Genomic DNA, 23334 nt, shown 5'->3' on the forward strand with positions numbered 1-23334 from the left:
GAAAAACCAGCAGACTTAACCACGCCCACTCACATTTGTTGTGTTTTTTTCNCATGAGCGACAGTCGAGAGCTAAGGTAAGGGGTAAAACACACATGAAAAAAAGCTTCTTAGCATGACACACAGTGATGCGTTTTTATGTAGGTTGGTAGGAAACGCCTCTGACTCGGTTTCATCTTGATTAAACGTAGTTTCTGAATTCACATGCAGCGGTTTTCCCTTAACATCGAGCAGAAGCAGCTAACTAGCTGTTTCACAGTTTTTCTAAGCAAATTAGGAGTTTAATCTGTAAAACTGTCACGATGATGCAGTCACCAGTACTTTAGACACTGCTCAATATTTTAGAGCATTTTCGTCGATATTCAAAATGGTTTAAAACCTTAAAAAATGTGCGTTTATCAAATACATGATGCAGACCCATCGATTATTTAGGACTAACGACTGATAAGTGTCGTGAAAGTAGCCTTTAGGAGCAAAAATAGATAATGGAAACTTTAAGCAGTAGTGTTTGAATCTTAGTACAGAAATGTTTTTGCACATTCGTGTTATCAGTGGAGCTAGCGTGCTGTCATTGAGTGTAAAATAACCAGTTTTTATAATAAAGCACACAGTTCTCAGTAACTGTCCTGATCCGCGTTTCACCGCCACCTTTGAACTAAACGCTGTAAATAGAAGCAGTCGGTCTGTGTTGCCATGTCTGAACAGAGGAACATGTCTGCGCATACTAAATAAAAGAGGTTCTTAGCACAATGCATTGAACTTATGCAGTTACAATTGTCACATTAATTATGTGCTTCTATTAAAAAGACAAACAAAAAATAACCCTTGGTCAGTTATTTAACTTGCACTGAACTTGTGGTGAATGTTGTTTATATTGTATATCATAGAAGAGGAACTGCTAGAGATGCTCCGACTTGAATCTTCCAATTTTACATTGATTGGTGATCAGCAGATCATGCACTGAACCATCAAAAATGTTTATTAAATACATCAAAACTTAACAGCTTCTAGGATTTTCAGTCAAAATGATGTCTACTATTGAAATGGGAATTGAATTAGGATATTTATAAATGGCTCAAATATGCTTCTACAACAGATTGATCTAAATTTAACCAAAGGCATAGACATTACATTTGAATTTAATCAAGACTTGCTTTGGTACTTTTTGAGGAATGATCTTTTAAGTGTCTTTTTATTTTCATTCTAAACTTTTAAATCACCCAAAGAAGCTGCAGCACCTTTTGCACCTTTAAAGTTTGACTATTTAGAAAAAAAAACAAAAAAAAAACGGACTCAGTCAGTCAGCCGACCTTAAGAAAAATCAAATGTGGTGAAATTTGATCGTAAAGGGAAGCATTTATAATAGTGTTATGCCTTCATATTGACGTTCTTTTGCATCACATCTGATGAAAATTAATGCAAACAAAAAACAATGAATGCAACTTGGATACTATGTTGAGTAGCTGAGTTTTGAAGTAGCACTTTAAAATTCACCTCACATCTATGACCACGTCTGATAACACTAAAATTTGCTGATAAGGGAGTTATGCACCTAAAGCTAGCCCTTACGTCAAACATGTGAAACCATTGGGTTTTAAAAATGTTGCATAATGGAAAAGTACTCCCATTACGTATCATTTAACCAATGTACATTCATTGGTCAAAATAGCAGTGGTTTTCCTGTGTTTGAAAGCCTGTATGATCAGCTCACTCAAAGTGCAGTTATTTGATTAATAATTGCACTATATTTCCTGTAAATTCTGACATTGTTATGTTACTTCTACAGAAACTGAAAAGCCCAGACCCACACAGAGTAATCCTACAAGACGTCAAAGTCTAATTTTCTTTTCCTTAATGGCAGAATAAGTAAAAACTAACTGGAGGTGTGTTGGAGGCTTACACAATCTACTGGAGGCAGCTACTGTACTTGAAACATGTCCAAAACTGCATAACACGCTTCTGTATTTATTTGCTTTAAGCTCCTTGGAACAAGCAGACCTGGCAACTTCATTCTGCAATTAAATATTTGCAAGACCAGACAGTTTATTGCAGGTGTTGTAAATTTTAGTGCAGAGTAAGCCTGTTTGCAACACAGTATCAGAAATGGTGAAATAATTGTCTGTACTTGTTTGACAGAAAAGGTTGAATGACGACTTAAAGAGAACCACAGTGATAAATCCATTACTCAGCATTAGTAACAAATCATAATAGAACAATAGGTATAGGCATTAAAGAGATAATAAGTGAATTCATTAACGTCTGACTAATGCTGACTGTTGGGAAAAAACCTATATGCTTCATTTGATTTTTTCATATGGCAGGTCTGTACTTGAAGAAACCCTCGCCCCGTGTTTCAACTCTGTTTCAGTTTTACACTCTCCTCGTGTCCTCTGCTAAATAATCATCATTGTGATGTGCAGTTCATAAAGGAAGCGTCCCCCAAAATGTCGTCTTTGGCCGTGATGGGCCAAGCAGGAGCCCGGAGACTTGCGACAGGAACGTGGAGAAGATTCATGAAGGACGGCAGGTGCTTTCTTGATGCACTTTTTCAAAAGAAAAGGCCACACATGCGGGACTTTCTTTTTAACCTCTCCTGCTGTATTGCAGATGTTTCACTACCTCAGCTTCTCACCGGAACGCTTCATCCTCACCTGCAGCCAATCAGAAAACCCCGTCCTATAGCTACGTGGTTGTTGGGGCAGGGTCAGCAGGTTGTGTCCTCGCCAATCGCCTGACAGAAGACGCCCAGGAGTCCGTGTGTCTGTTGGAGGCCGGACCCAAGGACAAGTGGCTGGGAAGCTCCCGACTCTCGTGGAAGATCCACATGCCAGCCGCGCTGACCTACAACCTCTGTGATGACAAGTACAGTGATTGAGTCTAAATTTAAGCAATAAATCATCCTCAGATTACGCCAGTGACTGAAAAACGTTTGTTCTGATAATAATTCAGAGCTCAGAATTTTCTTTTAATTGTCCTGCTGCTGCGTTTCTTTTCACTCCTCCTCAGATATAACTGGTTCTACCACACGCTACCTCAGGCCCACATGGACAACAGGGTGCTGTACTGGCCCAGGGGCCGAGTCTGGGGAGGGTCCTCCTCACTTAATGCCATGGTTTACATCCGTGGGCACGCAGAGGACTACAACCGCTGGCAGAGAGAGGGTGCAGAGGGATGGGACTATGAGCATTGTCTGCCTTACTTCAGAAAAGCTCAGTGCCATGAACTGGGAGAAAACAGGTAGTTCAAATGGCTTTATTTATTTTGTAAATTACTTTTTATTTGCATAAGTTTGATAGAATCTAAGGATGGGCGATATGATCTTTTATCACAAAGTGACAATGCATTTAAAAAAAATCCATCTTTTTTTCGTTTATTGGCTACAAATCTTTACCCTTACGCAATCAATGCCACACAAACATGAGACCACTTTAAAAATAAAACTTACCCTTCATCAAAAAGACGACTCCACTACATAGGTCACATCAAGAATTGGAGCTGTGCTAGTAGACAGTATGAAATAATAGTGTTTATTCGTAATTGGCAGACATTAATTGAACATTTATCTTTGCTGTCATAGAACCAGCAATGGGAAAATAGTCTGAACAATGCTACCAGTTTTCTAGGATTATAAACTTGAAACTCCGCTTCATGTTTTATCACGATTCACATTTTATTCCAGACGCTGCATGTTTAAGCTGCAGTCACACTGTTGCCACCTGTGCTGGTGTGTCTGAAAATCAGCTTTACGGGGGAGCAAATGAGAGGAAATGTGAGACACTTTCTGAAGCAACAGGTCTTGTCCTGTCTGAAGAACTATGTGTGTTGTTTATGATGCGCCCTTTATTCTTGAGATAAAGCGTTTAGTGTGGACTGACTAGGCTATTTTTTGTGATGTCACAGTTTGGTCTAGTTATTCTTTTCTTAATATTCACCTGACTCTCTTTGGCTGAAATCACAGGCCTTTACTCCCAGTCATAGAACGACCCAGGACTGTGCATAAACTATCAATTTAACTAATTAGTAAATATGTCCAACTTAAAGCAATTATCATTCCGAGGTGAGTGAATCTTCATTCAATCTTCATACATAACACATGCTAAGTAGCTTTGTTATTATCAACATTAATAAGACAATTGTCTAGCATTAATGAACACGTTGCAGCAGAGGTGCTTATATGATAATCCCACACTTCCTGCTGGAGTTTGAAACCTACTAAGCATTTGTGAAATATTGTAACATTGTGTGTTTTTTTTCCATCTTTGTATTGCAGGTACAGAGGTGGCAGCGGACCTCTTCACGTGTCCAGAGGAAAGACCAACCATCCCCTGCACAAGGCTTTTATCGACGCAGGCCAGCAGGCAGGATACCCCTTCACTGATGACATGAATGGATACCAGCAGGAAGGCGTTGGCTGGATGGACATGACCATCTACCAAGGTAACAGAAACAGAGAGGAAAACACTTGAGGTTTGACTGCATTGGTGGCACTGAGATCAGGTTAGGCTTAATACAGAAGCTACATTAATTAACTAACCAATGAGCCTAATAACTATATTTCTTGTAATTTTATTACGGATGCTTGATTATTTAATAATCACCCAAAATGTCTGAACATTCAATCCAATATGGTGCTTATGTAGTCCTTTAGCACATTAGTAGGAAGGAAAACTTGCCATTTCTAACGAGATTATAAATGCTGTGAAAACCTTCAAGATCATCAGAAAACTGAATTGAAATGCTGAAATAATGTGTACGCAGTGAGAAAAAAAAAACCTCATGATTTTTTGATAACCAAATTCAAATGTTAAATATGATCCTATATTTCATCCTTTGTATGTTTTGCTTTAATTGCTAATTTGCTTTAATTTGCTTTAATTGAAATGTTAGAAAATATCAGTAAATTGGCCACAACTGAAAACCAAACTTCTAATCCTGAGTTAAAGCAAAATCTTTAGAACTGGGGATTGTACCTTCTCAAACATGGAGCGCTGAGCTGGGTGTAAAACATAGATAGCACTAATCCCCAGGATTTTACTGCACAAATAAATCTTGTCCGAATGAATGCATGTTTCCAGGGAAGAGATGGAGCTCTGCCAGCGCCTACCTCAGACCTGCACTGGGTCGGCCCAATCTGAAGACAGAGGTGCACTGCATGACCACCAAGATCTTGTTTGATGGGAACCGTGCTGTGGGGGTGGAGTATGTACAGAACGGAGAGAAAAAGAGAGTAAGAAGCACGACTATGTCACGTATTACAGTAGATTAAAAAAAAGATTAAAGATGTTTTTTTTTAAGTCATTGTTACCATTTTTCATGACTTTCCTCTTTACAACAGCTCCCATTATTGTTCAGGTGTTTGCAGATAAAGAAGTGATCTTGAGCGGAGGAGCCATCAATTCCCCTCAGCTTCTCATGCTGTCTGGTGTGGGAAATGCGGAGGAACTGAAGGCCCTCGGTATTCCTGTCATTCAGCACTTGCCAGGTGCGTGAAGTTTAAAGACTCTGTTGACATTGAGACGGATGCATTGTCTGCTGGAGATTAGATCTTATTGCGTGTAGGATTTTGAGTCACTGTTTGACCTTTTCGTGCCTTGGTTGCTGGTTCTGGAACTGCTGAAGGAGGCAGCTGTTACACAACCACCTTAACTTCCCAAACATTTTGTTTTCTTTCTCTTTTTCTAATAGAAGTTTTTTTTCCAAGTAGGTGGCTCAACAACTACTTGGATTGACGTTTACCTTACAAAGAATCTACAGAGTAGGAGACTAAAATGTTTTGTTTGATGAAGTCAGAATCACAGGAGCACCACAGGGGATTGTACTCTCACCATTCATTTTCACTGTGTACACCTCCGACTTAGCCTGGCCTTTTCCTCCCCGTGCATCAAAAAAAGATGTCGCTTACATCACAGTGTGCGCTTTCTCTCACTCGCTTGGATTCCCTCTGCTAGATGTTGTACCAGACCAATCAGGGAACAGAAGGAGAAGTTGTGAACGATGACGTTGATTTTCTGCGCTGTTTCAGAATTGTACTCTGCCTGTAGTTTTTAAGTGGCAGCGGAGACATTCTGCGATGGCCTCGCTTCCACATATTGAATTAACATTAACAGTCGTCTCGTTTGGATCGGCACTCTCTCTTCGTAGCGGAGGACGGTTGTTTACAGCGCTGACAATTTCCGGTAAGCTTCATGGCCTTGAACTGGCGTATTTCATACGCCACGGGAAAACATTAGCTGTTGGAAATTTAAAACGGGAAGCAATCGCTTCTCAACAGTCCAGACCCCAGACTCTCTGTACAAAGCAAGTAGCGTAGAACAACGGGCCTAGTTTTTACCAGGCTACCTCAGACTTCCTGCCAACTCCGGAAATGCTCAGAATGCTTTAAATGAATGTATTATAAATGAATAAGAAGCTTCTTCAGATTCACCGCAATACAAACCACTACTGAGAATCCTCTCCACTGTCATCACTGTCAACTGCATAATAACTCTTTGAACAGACTTGCATATTCTGATATTCTGACTTTCAGCAAAAATGTAATAAAGTTATATTTATTGAAGTATTTTTTAATTAGATTCAAATTAAACTGAACAAAAGCTTCTGTCTTCTTCACTCTGTTGTTCAGGCGTTGGCAATAATCTGCAGGACCACTTGGAGCTGTACGTCCAGCAGCAGTGCACTCAGCCCATCACCTTGTACAAGGCGCAGAAACCTTTCCACATGATCAAGATTGGCCTCGAGTGGCTCACTCTTTTTACCGGTAACCAAATTCACCTCGCAAACGTATTTATACCGCCTGACGTTTTTACTGTTTTGTCACATTACGATTACGCAAAACGTTGATGCACTTTATTGCAGTCGTATGTTAGACGAAACCCAAATAGTTCTTAATGCTGAAGTGGAATTAAAATGATGCACGGTTTTTAGCATTTTGCATTTTGTGCTGATCAGAATCTGAAAAACGATGTGCATTTGCTTTCTCTTCCTTCCATGTTGGCTGAAAATTACGTTTCTACTTCGTGTTTCCAGATTGCGTTTCTGGGTTTTCCATATGGCTTGTGGCAAACCTCTACTGTGACTTGTGCATCAGCAGATTCATGTTTCACCACCGTGCCTCATATAGAAATAAACAACGAGGAGAGCAAACAGCTCAGCCGCTTGAGAGGAAATTATGGATAAAACAACATTCTTATTGGCAGTATTTTAATTATTTAAAATAAAAAAAAACTAATCAATAGTTATTGATAACAACTGGGATGAAATGCTCGTATTGTTCTTCAGCCCAGACCTGGTGAAAACAAATGTAGGTCACACATTTCAAACTTCTATTTGTAAATGGTTTTGAAAAGTTCTGCTTCATCATTTTGTCATTTTCTTTCCACTTTAGCATGGCGCACTACTTTGTGCTTTTGTGTTTCGAGGAATTTCCAATGGCCTGCAGAAATACATGCATAATAATCCTCTAAAATGTACCTATTTTATAGACGTGTTTCCCAACCCGGGTCCTCAAGGCACACTGTCCCATCTGTTTCAGATGTGTCCCTGCTTGAAACAAACCCTGACTCAGATGTTAAGTTTATCAAAAGCCTAAATTAGCCTCCAACTGAAACTAGGCGTGCTGAAGCAGAGAAGCACCTAAATTATGCAGGGCAGTGTTGCCTTGAGGACCAGGGTTGGGAAACGTTGCTGTATGGTGTTTCCCAACATAATAATAGTTTTGTTATTTTACCTAATTTTTTTTTTCTTTTCTTTTTTTTACAAAATGAAAAAATAAATAAATTAATTAAAACTAAGACACATATATACCCTATAGGTATTTTTTTTTCAATGTTTCAATGTTTTTCAATGCAATTTGTAGAATTTGCCTCAGGACTCTGTGAAATGTTCTCCGCAGTGAAGAAATACACTGATTGACAAGTGATTACTGCAGGAAACCACCCGGTGGTTTGGCAACTAGGAAGATTAGTTGAGCATGCCAGACATATAGTTGGCAGACTTGCTTTTTTTATCAGCTTTGTGATTGTGGGTTTTTTTTTTTGTTTGTTTTTTTTTTATGGTCACTTTACTTTTCTCAACCTTCTTCCCTCAGGCTACGGAGCTACAGCCCACTTGGAAAGCGGCGGATTTATACGCAGTCGACCTCACGTCACACACCCCGACATTCAGTTTCATTTCCTGCCTTCACAAGTTATTGACCATGGCCGGGTTTCTTCAAAGATAGAAGCGTATCAGGTGCAACAAATGACAAATATGCTCTTTTCTTTTTTAATTTATTCACTACTTTTATTTTATTCACTACTTTTATTTAGACTGCTATTAATAAACTTTGTATGCTAACAAGAGGTTGAGAGTTCCCTTTACTGTTCCATGGAAAGTCACATTTAAATCACAAACCTGGCTCTTCAGAGAAATTTCTTTGGAACTGATTCTCTCTTCCAGAGAATTGCACCTGCCAGGAAATAAGAGCTTTACACAAAGGGAAAATAGCTGCGGATTAACTCCGTCTTTCCCTGCACATAAACCATTTAAGAGGAGATCTACAAAAGAAAAAACAATATCTACCTAAAATGGATGAAGTTGTTTAAGTAGGGCTGGGCGCATTGATTCAAATAGGTACCAAGGTGAACATTGGTATTGGGTCGATACCGCTGTCACAGTGTCTCTTCCAAATGTCCTGCAAATTGCTGAAATTTCCCCAGAGTTCATGCCAAATGCCAATGCCAAAGATCAAGAGCTTAAGTCTTTAATATGATTCATATACTAAAATATGATGTTTAGTATAAACATCATACCTTTGTGATGTTTATACTAAAAACATCTGCTCTCTTTCAAATGCAATCTGTGTAATTTCCTTATAAGTGCAGCTTCTCTCCAACACTGTCAGAGCAGACGGCGGCTCCTCCCACGCCCCTCGGCTCCTCGAGGGCTCACTTTGCTCCTCGCCCTCCCTGCTTTGCAGAGGAGAGAATTTATCACTGTGGTAACATCACAAATTTACATAAACACATCAAAGCAGTTCACCTTCTAGTGAACTCCAAACTACAGAAAACATTGTTAAATTTGATCAGAGATGCAGACTGATTAAACTATTACCATCTATTCAGGCAGCCGAATAAAATCATACTGGAACTCAGCAATAATTGTATGTCCTACAAACTTGAAATACGAATATAGGATGAATATGGTCATCCTTTTGTGTTAATTTAAGGAAAAATAGGTCTACCTATTGAGGCTACATACAGTTACAGACAACGGTATCCTGATATTTTTGTTATTTTGTCTAAATATTCATGAAGAGTTTTGCTGCGATGATCTTGAAGGACCTACAAGCTCTCTCAACAGAACGGTTTCAAGAGTTCATTGAAGACACTTGAAGACACATCTCTGTGAAAATAATCCTACTAGTATAGTTTCCTTGTGAGAAAAAAAAACTCTTATCTTGTATGTTGCTCAAAAGTAAAAAAAAAAAAGAAAAAAAGCTGTCTAAGTTGCTTATATTTAGACACAAGTGGGAATCCAGATAGCTTCAAGTTGAAAAGAATCACTGAAGAATAAGACAGAACTTGTCTCAGATATTGGTGCCAACACGATTGCAGCTGTGCACAAAGTTGGTCGGGCACGTTATCCATGCTTCACCAAGTTTAAGAGGCAATAGAGAAAAAGGAAGCAGTTGTTCTCTGCCTTCTCGGGTAAAGAAGGCAAAGAACATAAAGGTCACAATGCGTGGTCAGTGGTGGGGCTCTCCCTTGACTCCTCGAGACCATTTGAAGAAGCAGCAAGAGAGATGTAATCTGAAAAACATTTGTCTGGCTCAAAGGTGATAAAGTCTCCCTGGTGGTAACATTACTTGGGAGCTTGTCTGCATCTCATCAGGCTCCAAGGCAGCAAGCTAGCAGGTGTGCTGTTAGCAGGGTACCAGCACCGATTCAGGGGCATTGAAGCCTTTCGGGGTCTCAGTAGCAGCCCCTACCTGAGATTTAAAAACTTTGGATCCGGGGGACATGGCAAATGTTACACACCAGTAATATGGGTGGAGTTTGACTCTCCGGTCCTTAGATGACAGCACCATCGCACTGCTGATAGTAATGACATCATTGAAGAAGACAAATCAATTCCAAGGAATGGAGATCCATTTGTTTTATGGAGAACCACTGAGCCAACATTTCCCTCTCTGAGAAAAATTGCATAAAAATATCTAAGGCCAGACAAGAAGTGCAACAATGTTGCTGTTCCTAAAATAAAACCATCTGTTCTCGACAGGGGACAGGGCCGACAAAGGTTACTCAAAACACACTTTCTTAAGGGCTTTATGAACAACTTTCCTATATGAAATTAATAGTATTTTTGTTGACATTAGTGTATTCATATCATACTTCTTTGTGACTTTTCTCTTAAAGAATTGTGCAGTAGAAGGTACTGTGAGAATTATTTTAACTCTACACTGCTACATTCTTTTTATATTGTCGTTAGGTGATTTAAAAAGCACTTATTTGCCTAAGATTGATTGTTCTCATGTCCTAGGTTCATGTTGGACCAATGAGAAGCACCAGCATCGGCTGGATGAAGCTGAAAAGTCCCAATCCCATGGATCACCCAATTCTCCAGCCAAACTATCTCTCCACTGGTAAGAACCGAAGAGGGTTGCTTGACTGAAGTAGGTCAGAAGATAAAACAGAATCATGCGTGTTTTCTATCCGATCTTTGCAGATATCGATGTGTGGGAATTCAGGGAGTGCGTCAAACTGTCCAGAGAAATTTTCGCTCAGAGTGCCTTCGACCCGTTCCGCGGCCCCGAGGTCCAGCCCGGGCTCCAGGTCCAGTCGGACGCTGACATCGACGCCTTCGTCCGCCGGAAGGCCGACAGCGCCTACCACCCGTCCTGCACCTGCAAAATGGGCTCCGCCTCCGACCCGACGGCGGTGGTGGACTCGAGCGCGCGCGTCCTGGGTCTGGAGCGACTGCGGGTGGTCGACGCGTCCATCATGCCCAGCATCGTGAGCGGGAACCTGAACGCCCCGACCATCATGATGGCAGAGAAGGCAGCTGACGTGATCAGAGGTCGGCCTCCTCTGGTGGACCCCGGGGTTCCCGTGTACCGGCCCCCGACGCTTGAAACGCAGAGATGATCGGCCGATTCGGTGAACAAAACGACCTCTGAGGTGGGAACGTCAGGGAATTTAATCAACAAAAATCAAAAAATGTGACTTAGTTTTGTTTAACCTATGATTCGCTTACACTCTTTTTCAACTCCACAAATAACCCTTTGCGTTGAAGTGAAGGATTTAGCATGAAGTTCCATGATACGTCTTAGTGTGCTTGTTGGAACAAGCACACTACAAACATCACTCTAAAAGTAGACATTATTACAGCCTGCCACATAGCAGCTGCGCAGTAAATGCAAATTGCTCTTTGCAGAATCTAAACAGTACCTGGAAGAGCCTTGTCAACACTTGCTCAGTTTTTTTTTTGTATAAATCTACTAATGCATGAGGACGTAAGGGGAATGCTGTTTGCACCAACAACATGGTTCATCTCAACTTCACTGTATCCACAGCTTGAATTGTTTTAGGTTAAAGTACTATAGAGCAACATGTGAAACACTAACAAAACAAAAACCAGACTCAGTTGGTTAAGCTTGAAATATTATCGTCACGTTAATTATGATTTACTGCCTCTCTGCACTTTAGCTGCAGAACCTTGCAGCTGAAGTGAAAGGTTCTGTCTTTCCTCTTGTCTACCAATCAGCTTCCTTCCTGCAAATGTGCAGCTGTTCAGTTCAGCTCATTTCAATAGATGTGTTTACACACTGTTGAACAGGAAGCCAATCACTGCCGAGTTTCTGTTCGAGTTAACCTTATCTCAAAAGAGGGATGTTTTCAGTGCTAGACATTCGCCAGAGTGCTCACACGGTTGCTTTTGTGTTTAGAGAAAGATTAGTGCCGATTAGATTGGCCTGCGAGGCTGCCTACATCAGCATTTTTTATTTGAGAAAAGCTGGAACAACATCTGTTTTCTGGCATAAGTCATAAAGATATCTTCTTTTTTTTTTTACCCCTCCAAAAAACAAAAGCTTTAAAATATAAATAAAATACATATAAAAGTGAAAAAGGAAGCAACTTAAGATTTTGCGAACAAAATTAACTGCCTTTTTTCAATCTCTAACACTAGCAGATCTGTTTACACTAACGTGCAAGAGTTTTTTTTGTTTTTTTTTTCTAGGTTGCAGATGTTGCATTTTAGGGCAAAGAAGCAGTTAAAGGGCAAATACCATTTTTACATATTTTCCTTCTCAATTGTGTTCAATTCATTTCAGTGTATTTTTATACCACTTGCTCACAACAAATTTGGCCTCAAGGCTCTGTTCTTCTTTTTGCTCTTAATAGTTCATTTCATTTCAAAATTTAAAAAATATATGTGGAGGGGGAGAAAAAGTGAAGAAAATGCAGCTGAATGCTGCAGAAGAGTAGTATTGTTGATACTTTTGGAGCACAGAACTGTTGCATTAATGCTTGCCATAATATTCATCCAAGACAAAAGTAGGAAAGTGTAGCTCTTTAGCTCAAAGCTCAAGTTAAAAAGTGAAGATTTATGCCATACAAGTCGAAACTGCTTTACGTGGATGAGGAGAACGCTGTTCGCTTCCGTACAGTTCGCTCACATTTCCCGCGCTGCAGCAAAAATGCCGACTGCGTCGTTTTTCTGAGTCTCCGAAAAGTGCAAACGCATCCATTCCACATTTTTATTTCAGGTCAGAAAAAAAATATTTCCTTCCTCGATTGCCTTGAGAGATTTCCACAATGGTTGTGCCTCTTTTACCGATCATGACTCAAAAGGTCCTTTTTGTGTTTCAGGAAAATGTTTTGACATTCCTGATCCACTTTGGAAAACAATAGAAACCCATTTAATGCTTTTCATATCTAATATCTAAAATGCAACATTTGCCCTTTAAAGTAGCCGTTCTCCTTGACTTGCTCCGGACCATTGCACAACATGCAGAGCACTTAACTGCACATTCATGTTGAGTGTTTGTTATTGTTGGTTTACCTCGACTGACCGGTAAACCTTTATGTAGTTTTTTTTTTTTGCTCCCAAGTGGCTCAGGCTCAACCAAGATGTTTTCAAACTATGCAGTAATATTAACAGCTAAATATCAAACATGGCGAATTATGTTAAAATACACCTTGTTTTTCTACACTAACAAACTTAAAAAATCCCAAGTACACGTTAAATAAACTCTATCCTTTTTATTGTTTTTGTGAATGATTATCTTGTTAAAATTTATAAATGAGTGATAAGGAAAATGAAGGTTTTTAAATAACATAAATATAATAAAAGAAATAGTGCCTTTGAGATTATTATATTGTTACGTCTGTGTTAGTATGAAAGAATTTGCGATTGAAGTTGATGCATATTTGATTATTTTTTATATCTTCACTAATGTCTTAAGTATTGAATGAAGTCAATTAATCCGTATTATAAGCTACAATGGACCTTACTTTCTACAATGACCTTTAACTGTGTTAAATTGTTTCTTTCTTAATAATGCGTACTGTGACAGCTATTGTTTACACTACAATGCACTGTTGTGCAATGATACATTAATCAACTTTTTACATTTTTTTTATGAAAGAATAAACATGTGAATCAGAAAAAGACATTTTATGTTAATATATCAAAGCTTTTCTTTATTTTACTTTTTTTCTGCATTGATTGTCAATAAGCCGTCCTGTCCTTGTCTTCTTTATTCAGCAATTATTACAAAAATCAGCAGGTGCGTCGTCATTTCAGGCAAAAAATTCAAATGTACAAAACAAGGATGTTGCTTCTGTTGGTACAAAATCTAGAAGGTACTAATTATTATGCTACAAAGTAGATAAAGAGAATTTTTAGAGTGTTTTATACACAAATAGGTAGAAAGCAGAAATCTTCAAGTTAGTTCTTATAAACACTATACAAATTGTTGTTTGTTTTTTACAACCTTTTACAGACTTCTGTAAAGCAGTGGCGAAGTAGAAAAAATAAAGCTGAGTTGCACAACCAAGCCTGGTGTTTTTTTGTCACTTTATCTCCTGATAAAACTAAATTGTTGACGTATTCAGACACCTGTACTATAAATTGTTTTCTTCTGTAAGTGGATGACATTTGACAATTGGACTGTGGCAGCTAATATTTTGGTTTTATTATAAAGTTATTTCTAGAAGCAGCAGTTGATTAAAAAAGCTGAGTAAGGTAGACACAGCTGCTAACGTCAGGATTATTCTCCTGTTGGTTCAAGACAAACTGACTTACGGTCTTTAAGCTCTTATTGCGTCTGTTCAAGCTCAGATGAGCAATGACACATGACGATATTTAATTTTCCAAACAGTTTGCTTGTCTGTACTGCTCAAGAATGTGTTAACATAATCCTAAAAAATGAAAGACATCATGAATAAGTTGTAGTTTCTGACTAATGATTCAAGAAGGGATTGTTTTTGTACTTAAAATAACTCAATAGTGTATCTTAGGTAAGCAAAGTTGCCTTTAAAAATGTCTTTTTGTAGAAAGATGTTTTAATATTCAATGGTAACATTAAAATGTCCCCACTATCAGGATAAGGGTAATAACAGTGACTTAAGTATCCTCAGTACTTGGATACTTAAGTCACTGCTAAATCTTGGATTATTCTGAATACAATTGAATACGTTATAAACACCATAAAAAAAAGTGAGGCGATCAGGATTCCAATGAATCAATGAGTATAAATGGATTAGTCAAAGTCCGGAAGTCAAGTTGATTGAAATGCTTTCAGGACCTTATAGAAGTTATTGCATAATTTGATTTCTGCAAATATTGATGGGCTTAATCAATCATGTAATGGAGAGTGGCCAAAACTCATAAAGATTGTGAAAGATCTTAAAAAGAAGATGCAGAAATACAAGTTATTACAGCTACATGTCATCCTATTTGTTTCACTCTGACTTTTGCAACACGATAAAAGTCTTAGTTAGATAAATAACATTAAGGTTCATTGTTGCATGTGTTGCTTTCATCTGAAGATTTAACTGAAACATGTGGACCAGGTGAGGTCACTAAATATTAGTTAAATTACTTTTTAATCTCAACTGTCTCTGTTGTTTTCCCCCATTACTGCTATCCAATCAGACAAAAAAATCATGTCTTAATCCACCCAAATAGTTTTAAAATTAGTTTCAATTTTAATGTGGTTATGAAATACGTAAGTCCCTGTTGTTTACGTATGTGTATGTGTCTCCTGTGTGTAGCTGCGCAATCCCTTTTTGTTTTGGTCGTATCAGTAAAGAAGCCCTTTGATTGCACACGTTGCCATCCCACAGTCCAGAGCCGATAGCCGCAAATTGACCTGAAGTTATTATAGTTTGGCAGTGCGTAGCGGAACATGCTGGCCTCACGTCACGCTGGAGCTGTGTGGTTCTCTTCTCTCTTCACAGATGTGTTTGTATGTGAAACTGTCTTTAGGAAAAAGCTTCACAGAGAACATGCCAGGGCTGAGATAGACGGATGTGCTCACCCCCAGAAAATGTTCAACACGGAGACAGATTTGTTATGCGTGTGCTTCATCGCATGTGAGAGCTATTCCACCTGATTTCACAGCTCGTCAACAATCTGACTCCTATTTAAAAAAAAAAAAAAAGTACAGTGTGTGAAACAGCGTTGAAGTGAAACTTTTGCAACCGTGGAGGCGATCCTGAATTGTTCCCGGTTAAAAATAGGTGAGAGTAAAAGATCTAGATCTGGTAAAATGGTTTACGTTTAAACCTTTTCTCATAATAAACTCAACTCCATCCTTTGGGATGACTTCTGGGAAATTGACAAATTGCATATTTTAGAACATGGGAGATGGCGAAAGTTTCATGATTTTTGTTTGGCTTTCCACACCAATCAGCATAAAGGTCGGGCAGGAAAGCACATACAGCGGAAGGATATGCCTGAGGACAAAGTCATTAATTATTGATATGTAATTTCCTCTTCAAATAAAAAATAAAAGAGAACAATGTTTAACCCTGAACTTTTAACCCTCAGCAGCTTGATTTTAATATAGAGTCCTTAGCAAAAGCATACATGCCCCTTAAACCTTTTCACAATTTGTCACATTACAACCACTGACAGGTTCTACAGGGATATTATGTAAAGTAACGCATAAAAATGAATGAAAACTATGAAACCAACATTCTGGAGACTCTGTTTCTGTTGTAAATACAGCTGCTGCACTTCACTTCAAGTTTGTACGTATAGAAACTGAAATACGCCTTTTGTCTTCACCTGCAAGATACCTCAAGCTGGAGCAACTCTGAACATGAAAATTTAGGTCATTAATATGCTTTGATCTAAGTCACTGCTTATTTAGTGGGTATAACTGTATTATTATGGCAACATTTGATGTCCACGTCGTGATTTTATGTCTCTGTCAGACACACTAAAGTTTTTTTCCCAAGAGGAATAACTTTCAGTTGCGCAAACATTCACATTCAATGAAACCGTCACATTCAATGAAACCGTCAATTAATGTGACGGTTTCACATTCAGATCCACCTCATGATTGTTTTTCCACCCTGCGGTTTCTACTGCCTGTTGGCAGAGCCCTGACTCTGACCTGTTCATTAGTCATTATAAGATCTCATTTTAAATAAACCTGACTGATTTTCACCTAACACTGCTTGACAAATAAATTTTTTCCACAATTGGTCAACCCATTAACTGGAGGCAACCTGTTTTACTTGATTTTATTTAGGGTGTCAATGTAAAAGGGGTGGAAATCGAAAGCACAAAATACTTGTAAATGACAAAAACAATTTTTTTCCCCTTCCTTTTTCCAAATAAGCACAGTTTTGTTAGTCTATCTAGTAAAATCACAGTAAACTACACCGAGGTATGTGGCTCTAATGTGACCAAATATGGAAAAGGTGAAAGAGGCGTGGCGACTTTCACAAGGCACCATCTCAGCTGCTCCTGCTTTGGTTCCATCTAATTCAGATAAGCAAACAAAAATATATGTTTTCATCAGTTCTGACCAATGAGGGGTAAAATCACACATTTCATCCACATAAAATGCAACTAATTGCAGGAATCCTTGGAAAACCAGTTTTTGACATCTGAACTGTGAACCAGGCAGAAAGATTTAGAAACGCTCCGCCGTCTAAAACTATTTACACAGCAATAGAATAGAAGTCTAATTCATTTGCCTGCTTGCATGTGCAGGTGGTGAGTGGTGGCACATTTGTTTTTGTTGTGTTGGCTCCTCATGTAGTAAACTATGTGATTTATGGCCTTGTGTAATCCTCACTAAAGCCGAGTTATGTCATCCTGAAGATCTGAAGTTTTGTCCAACTGATGTCAGTTAAGATATACAACATAACTTTTAACGGCTGGCCTGCCTTCTGGGAAGCTGGCGTGTAGATTCATGTCTCCTGATTTCAATTACAGCAAGTTTTTTTTGTTTGTTTTTCTATAACCATGTGTCTGCTTTAGCTGCAATCTACTAAGCAGACAAAAGAAAACAAGGCACTTTGCTCTCACGTTTATCCCTAATTTTCTGTTCTCCGCAGGGCCTGCTGAGACTTCCCCATACGTTCAATGAAACTAGACAGAGTCTGCGGTGAGTCGCTGCTATAGAGAAGTGATGCATATCATCTCGTCCGTTAGGTCCTCCTCACACTTCACGGCCACGTACTGCTCCTCGTCGCTGTAGTCCCTCTGGTGTGGCGAGTCGGAGCCGACGCTTTCCGTCCCCGCCACTTCGTCGTTACCCATGCTGCCATTCAGCAGATTGCTGGCAGCGCTCTCCATCTCGTCGATGGTCAACTCGCAGGCGTCTGCGATCTCGTGTTTGGCCGCTGTCACAAACTTGGGGTCCCTGGCGTATTTCCCGAGACCTTCAGAGATCAGGACCTGAGAGGGATGCGAGAGAAAAGGAAGATCGTGATAATAATATTAAAAGACAGATAAAATATATATATATATATATATATATATATATATATATATATATATATAAAATCAGATCAGAAGACGAGAATGTGTGAAAGCAGCTAAGGCAAACCAAAATGGTGGAACTAATTAAATGGCTGAATTGTCAAGATTACCGAGGACGACAGCTGATTGTTGGATGGACAGAATGCAAAGATGAGAAACTCATAAGAACCAGCAGCCATTTCTGTCATTTTATGTAATAAATTATCCTTCAGTAACGATTAAACCATGACAGGATAATGACAGTAACTCTGCTTTAGGATGTAGATACAAAAAACTGTAAGTTTTCATAACTGCATGGTCCAAATTGACATTTTTAGCAATTTTATAATCTAGAAGCAGCAATTGATTAAAAAACCCCCGAATAAGGTAGAAACAGCTGCTGATGTCCTGGGATGGGCTGGTGACCCAACACACCTCACTAATGTAGGACGGGTTTGGAAAGAGGATGAATGAACTGCAGCTATTTAAGTAAATATTTACCTATAAGGAGGTATGAGACTTGACCGGGCCGTTCTAACACATGGACATGCTTTCATGCCTTTTGTCAATCTGGATGGATGTTTAGGGTTTCTGTCCTGCTGGAAGGTGGATCAGACTGACACATTTTAGACTCTGACAGATTTTATTCTAGCATTGTCCTGAATTTAGCTCCATCCATTTTTCAGTCAACTCAAGGAAGGCATGATGCTGCCACCACTGTCCTTCACTAAAGGGAAAGTGTGTTTTCAAGTCACCTGCTGACCTGCCCCGAAGCTGAGCAACATTAAGTTACTGATTTACTCACAGCCTCCACCAGACTGCTAGCGCTGCCTCTGTTTTGCAGGAAGTGTGAGCTGCTTTCTGCAGGTAGCTGCAGCCGTGACGGTGAGTGGCTGTGGCTGGGCAGGCCGTCCTGGCAGTCGGTGTACCAAGAACTCCTCTTCACGGCCCCAGGGATGCTGCCCACACTGCCAGTGCTGCGCCAGTCCACCTGCACACACACACTACACACTTTAGCCTTTACGAAAACCGCGAGACGGCCGCAGGGATTGGGTTTTTCTTTTAGCAACAGCCAAAAACATAAGTTAATAACATTATTTGGTTTCAATGTATGAATAAAGAAGTGATGAGCTTTTGTTACATTTTAAATTTCTAAAACTCATGAGTTCCCTGGCTGTTTTTAAGGCATTGTTTTCAGGGTATCCACAGGTTTTAGCATGTCAAATCTAAGACTTTTAAAGACCTTTTTAATGCCATCTTAAATTTAAGACCTAATAGAACTATAAATCTAGGGACTGATCAAGCGTAGCAAAAAGTGTGGAATTTCCTGGGTTTGTGGCTCTTGGCAGCACTTTTTGTGCTTCTCACACTGCATGCTGCGCCATACAAAAATTCACAATAGACAGAAAAAAGCTAGCTAGCTAGCAAGGGTGCATTAGCAGCTAGATGCTGGCAGCCTCATCCACCTCAAATCACAGAACGCAATAGGGACGACACAAGGCTGGCAGGAAATCCCATGTATGAGATGAAAAAGTCCCAGACTTTTTAGACATGTGTGGGTCCCCGATTTTAACATTCCATTTCCACAGCAATGCAGACGGTCGATCAGCGTCGATCAGACCTGTATGAGTGGAGTGTAGCAGGGGCCACAGTCACGGCTGATGGGGGAGGCGGGAGGCGTGGCCCACGAGCGTAGCGACCTGGTGGGAGACAGACGTGGGATCCTGGTGGCGTCCAGACCGGCTACCGCCATCACCTGAATGGGAGAGAGGAGACAAAACAGGTTTCTGTCGGGGCATCAGCCACATTTCACTCGTTTCCAACTCCTCACGCTACAGGCGCAGGCGTACCTGCTGCTGCATCAGGTGCAGTGGAAGAGCTGTGCATGACGGAGATGGAGGAGCTTCATCTATGCTACTTCTTCTGCGAAGACACTCAAAGCTGAATGTTGGTGTATTGCAGGCTTAGAGGAAGCAAGAAGTGAAACAGACTCAGGGTTTTTGTGGCTGAGATACTCAAGAAACATATTATTTGTTTTATAATGTCAAATGAAAAACAGGAAACAAGCAAGATTTTATACACAGAAGAGTCAAATCAAATATAGCATATGCACTGCAATTTACTATCAATTATTTTAAAATATATAAATTTAATAATATTAAGGTATGTTGAGTCAAACGTTTCAGTATTTGCAGATCTGAAAAAAATTCAGTCACTCAAGCAATTTAATGATAAAAGCAACATGAAAGAGAGAGCAGCTGAACCTTGGGGGGATGGCAAAAACCATCTCCTGGGCGACCGCCAATCCTCCTGGCATATCGGCTGCTTGTCGTCGTCACAGTAACCTTCGGACTCGCAGTCGTCCCTGAAACGGTCCAAATCTCCGTCTGCAGCGTCGTGGAAGTCCGACTTGGATAACCTGTCCTTGGTAAGCATGATGTCGTCTTCGTGAAACTCCTCCCCGCTGAAGTATTCCCCAGACTCCCGCTCTTCATCGCTGTCCCTGCCACCTGGCTCCTCTCGGCGAATGGTCGGGTGAAGCGCTCCGCCATTTTTTGACCTGTCAGCAAAATCACACAGACATATTGAAATTTTGGTTATTTTAAATTCCATTTCCAGTTTGTCATTTGATTAATGCTTCTTAGAATCTTTTATCGAGAGAGTAGTATCTATCTCTGGCTTACAGCCCCTCTGCACAAAGCAAACACTGTAGGACAAGAGGCTAGATTGAGAGAGATTGTATCAGCACGACTCCAAATTGAACCAAAACAGATTCGGCATCAAAAGCTGTGAAGTTGTAAGTTGTATGTCATTTCAGTGGCTGCATTGGTTACATACCTAATATAGGCCTCATAGTAGCGCGTCCTGATTCATGTAATGAAGGATGAGGCGATTCAGGCAGAGATGAATGAGATGAATAAGCAGAGCAATGGAAACAAGAGAAAATTTTAAAGTTTTATATTTTTTTTCAACAGATTCAATTCTGGATTTTTGCACAGGAACTGCAGTCCGTCTTTGGCAGGTACCTGGACGATCGCACGATCAGAAGAATTCACTTTGCAGAATAAAATGGTCATAATATTTGACCTGTTAGATGTATTTTTCAGTTGAGATCAAAATAGTAGTTTTATAAAACTTAACAATGATGTTGGACTGCTACCATTTTAACCGAAGCTGTGAATGCAGGCCAACTAAAACGGGATGCGGTTTCTGTAACCCACCTTGTGGAGTGGGACTTCCACTGCTTGTCATGCAGGCCCCTGCTGTAAGACGTCGATGACTTATTTCTTGCTGAAGACGGGCGGCACCTCTGCAATAAACACTTCTGCTGCCTCCCAGAGGACATCAAGAGAAGCGAGGGCACGTTGGCGTTGTTGAGGTTGGCGTTGGAGGGTATCGGGGACTGAGGGGAGGTGGAGTTACAGTGAGGGTAATCGTACAGATGAGGGGAAGGATGATGGTTGTAGTGGATGGGTGAGGAGTTCATCTCCGTCTCTCCTTCCTTGTCGCTGCTGCTGGCTCTCCTGCAAATCTGAGTGGGCGCGGCAGAGGGAGTGCAGTAGATGGGCAGGATCTGTAGGGGGCGCTGTGTGACGGTAGTGGGCTGGGGATGATCCATGCCAACGTGGTTCATGTGATTCCCAAAAAGGCCGCCGTTGCGCTTTGAGAAGATAACAGACATTAACAAAAAAAAAAAAAAACAAAGACCAACAAACCAGATTATATGATTATAAATTGACTAATCAACTTTTTCTATTTTGAACAGTCTCAACCAACCATCTTATTTTTTTACAATCAAAGTGTACATTAAAACATTAAAGGAGACCTATTATGCTTCCTTGAACAAGTTAGCATATGGGCTGCACAAAACATATTGATTACATTTTTTTGCAAAAAAAATCCTGAGGAGAAATGAGGAGAAATCAGTTTGAGCTTCTTTAGGAATGAGCTATTCTAGGTTTACGTCATACATATGCAAATTAGTGCTGTTGGCCACGCCCCCCAATTTAATGTTTTAAATGTGAAAATGACTTCAAGCAAATGCACACTTGCAGAATAAAGCACCTTTGAAAAACAACTGGATGATTGTTTTGGCACTTGGACTGTTTCTACAAGCAGAAAGTAAAAGCAAATGGAAGTACATAAACTTTTCTTTTTTTTTTTTTACCCGATAAATCTCCTCTTCTTCCTCTCCCGTTCCATCTACAAGCCCCTCCTCCTGTAGGTCACATGATATGGCTCGGCGAATTTCTGGTCCAATGTCATGAAGGGTGCGCAAGCCGGCCTGCAAAGTAAGAACAACTCTAAGGTGTGAGAATTATGAATGACTAAAACGTGGATTTAAATTAAATCTAAGGAATAGCTTTATAGTTGGGGTGAGTACTATAACTTTAAGGTTATGTAAAAGTTAAACCTGACTTTACAGAATCACTTTAGAAGCTTAGGATGTAACAAGCCAAAAATTACTTTGACAAAAACAGGAAAAAGACATTCTTGTGTGGGTGTGTTTGTTCATCATGGAAAATACTTAGTGTTGATACTTGGAAACACTGCCTGTTTCCTCAGATGTGGCAATGTATTCATTGTCAATGTCAAATTTATTTATATAGCACTTTAAAACAGGCATAAAACTGCACCAAAGTGCTGTACAAGAACGACAACACAAATGACAAAACAGAGCACAAAACAATACATCAATTAAATGCCAAAGAGTAAAAATGAGTTTTAAGAAGTGATTTAAAATGATCCAGGCTGTGGGCAGATCTAATCTGGAAAGGTAAGTTATTCCATAAGACAGGAGCAGCTACAGCAAAAGCTCGATCTCCTTTTCTCTTAAGTCGAGTCCGAGGAACCGTCAGTAATAACTGATTATTTGATCGTAAAGTTCTGGACACAGACTGGAAATTTAAAAGGTCCCGAAGATAAGGGGGGGCTAACCCATTTAAAACTTTAAAAGTTAACAAAAGAATCTTAAAATTCATTGAGATACTTTATTGTTATTACCACCTTCCCCATCAATTAATCTGAGGGATTCACAGCATTACTTTTCCAAAGTACAGCCTTATAAACTAATTTAATTGTAAGATTTTATTACTTTTCTCCTTTTAAGGATAGCATAAAAAGTTATGCGTTACTAAAAAGCATTTTTTCTAGACTATTAAATAAGAAAATCAAAAAATTTAGAAAATTGTATGCCTTTTAAAAAAAAATTAAATAAATAAATAATAATAATAATAATAATAATAATAATCATAAGGCAAACATCCACGACTGTTTATGTTTCGGCTATACAAAGATTTGAAAGAAATTTACTGTTTTGTCATTTTAATTAAAGTAGTTCACGTTTAGTTTATCATTAAGCAAATAAAAA

At 39.5% G+C, this 23334-nt stretch overlaps 2 protein-coding genes across 4 annotated transcripts; one reads left to right on the forward strand and one right to left on the reverse strand.

Annotated features, from left to right (window-relative positions):
- On the forward strand, positions 1-15470 carry chdh (choline dehydrogenase). Of its 2 annotated transcripts, XM_015021914.1 has the most exons (11): positions 1-76; positions 2420-2526; positions 2607-2861; positions 3006-3236; positions 4270-4436; positions 5075-5226; positions 5352-5481; positions 6622-6756; positions 8086-8228; positions 10518-10620; positions 10704-15470. In XM_015021914.1, exons 2-11 carry the CDS (start codon positions 2444-2446, stop codon positions 11120-11122), a joined length of 1818 nt encoding a protein of 605 aa, XP_014877400.1. In that variant the 5' UTR covers positions 1-76; positions 2420-2443; the 3' UTR covers positions 11123-15470. The 2 variants fall into 2 exon arrangements, with proteins under 2 accessions (XP_014877400.1, XP_014877399.1); XM_015021913.1 differs by lacking the exon at positions 1-76 and having other exon boundaries at positions 2316-2526.
- A 1343-nt stretch (positions 15471-16813) lies between these two features.
- Positions 16814-22522, reverse strand: LOC106939513 (voltage-dependent L-type calcium channel subunit alpha-1D). 2 transcript variants are annotated; one of them, XM_015021915.1, is made up of 8 exons: positions 22132-22521; positions 21185-21624; positions 20802-20828; positions 20228-20523; positions 19814-19926; positions 19585-19719; positions 18769-18954; positions 16814-17900 (listed from the first exon to the last, which is right to left on the reverse strand). In XM_015021915.1, the coding sequence occupies exons 2-8, from the start codon at positions 21595-21597 to the stop codon at positions 17619-17621; spliced, it is 1452 nt and encodes a 483-aa protein (XP_014877401.1). In that variant the 5' UTR covers positions 21598-21624; positions 22132-22521; the 3' UTR covers positions 16814-17618. The 2 variants fall into 2 exon arrangements, with proteins under 2 accessions (XP_014877401.1, XP_014877402.1); XM_015021916.1 differs by lacking the exon at positions 20802-20828 and having other exon boundaries at positions 22132-22522.
- Positions 22523-23334: the final 812 nt, after the last annotated feature.

The sequence above is a fragment of the Poecilia latipinna genome, unplaced genomic scaffold (assembly GCF_001443285.1).
Source record: "Poecilia latipinna isolate Pla-1442-1.1 unplaced genomic scaffold, P_latipinna-1.0 Scaffold2896, whole genome shotgun sequence".
Classification (NCBI taxonomy): domain Eukaryota; kingdom Metazoa; phylum Chordata; class Actinopteri; order Cyprinodontiformes; family Poeciliidae; genus Poecilia; species Poecilia latipinna.

Coding starts and splice junctions, on each gene's coding strand:
- LOC106939513 (XM_015021915.1), bottom strand. CDS start 21,597: ATGAACCACGTTGGCATGGATCATCCCCAGCCCACTACCGTCACACAG. Junction 19,927..20,227: donor GTTTTTGCCATCCCCCCAAG/GTTCAGCTGCTC, acceptor GCTTCCTCTAAG/CCTGCAATACACCAACATTC. Junction 17,901..18,768: donor CTAGCAGTCTGGTGGAGGCT/GTGAGTAAATCA, acceptor CATCCCTCTCAG/GTCCTGATCTCTGAAGGTCT.
- chdh (XM_015021914.1), top strand. CDS start 2,444: ATGTCGTCTTTGGCCGTGATGGGCCAAGCAGGAGCCCGGAGACTTGCG. Junction 3,237..4,269: donor CATGAACTGGGAGAAAACAG/GTAGTTCAAATG, acceptor TTTGTATTGCAG/GTACAGAGGTGGCAGCGGAC. Junction 6,757..8,085: donor GTGGCTCACTCTTTTTACCG/GTAACCAAATTC, acceptor TTCTTCCCTCAG/GCTACGGAGCTACAGCCCAC.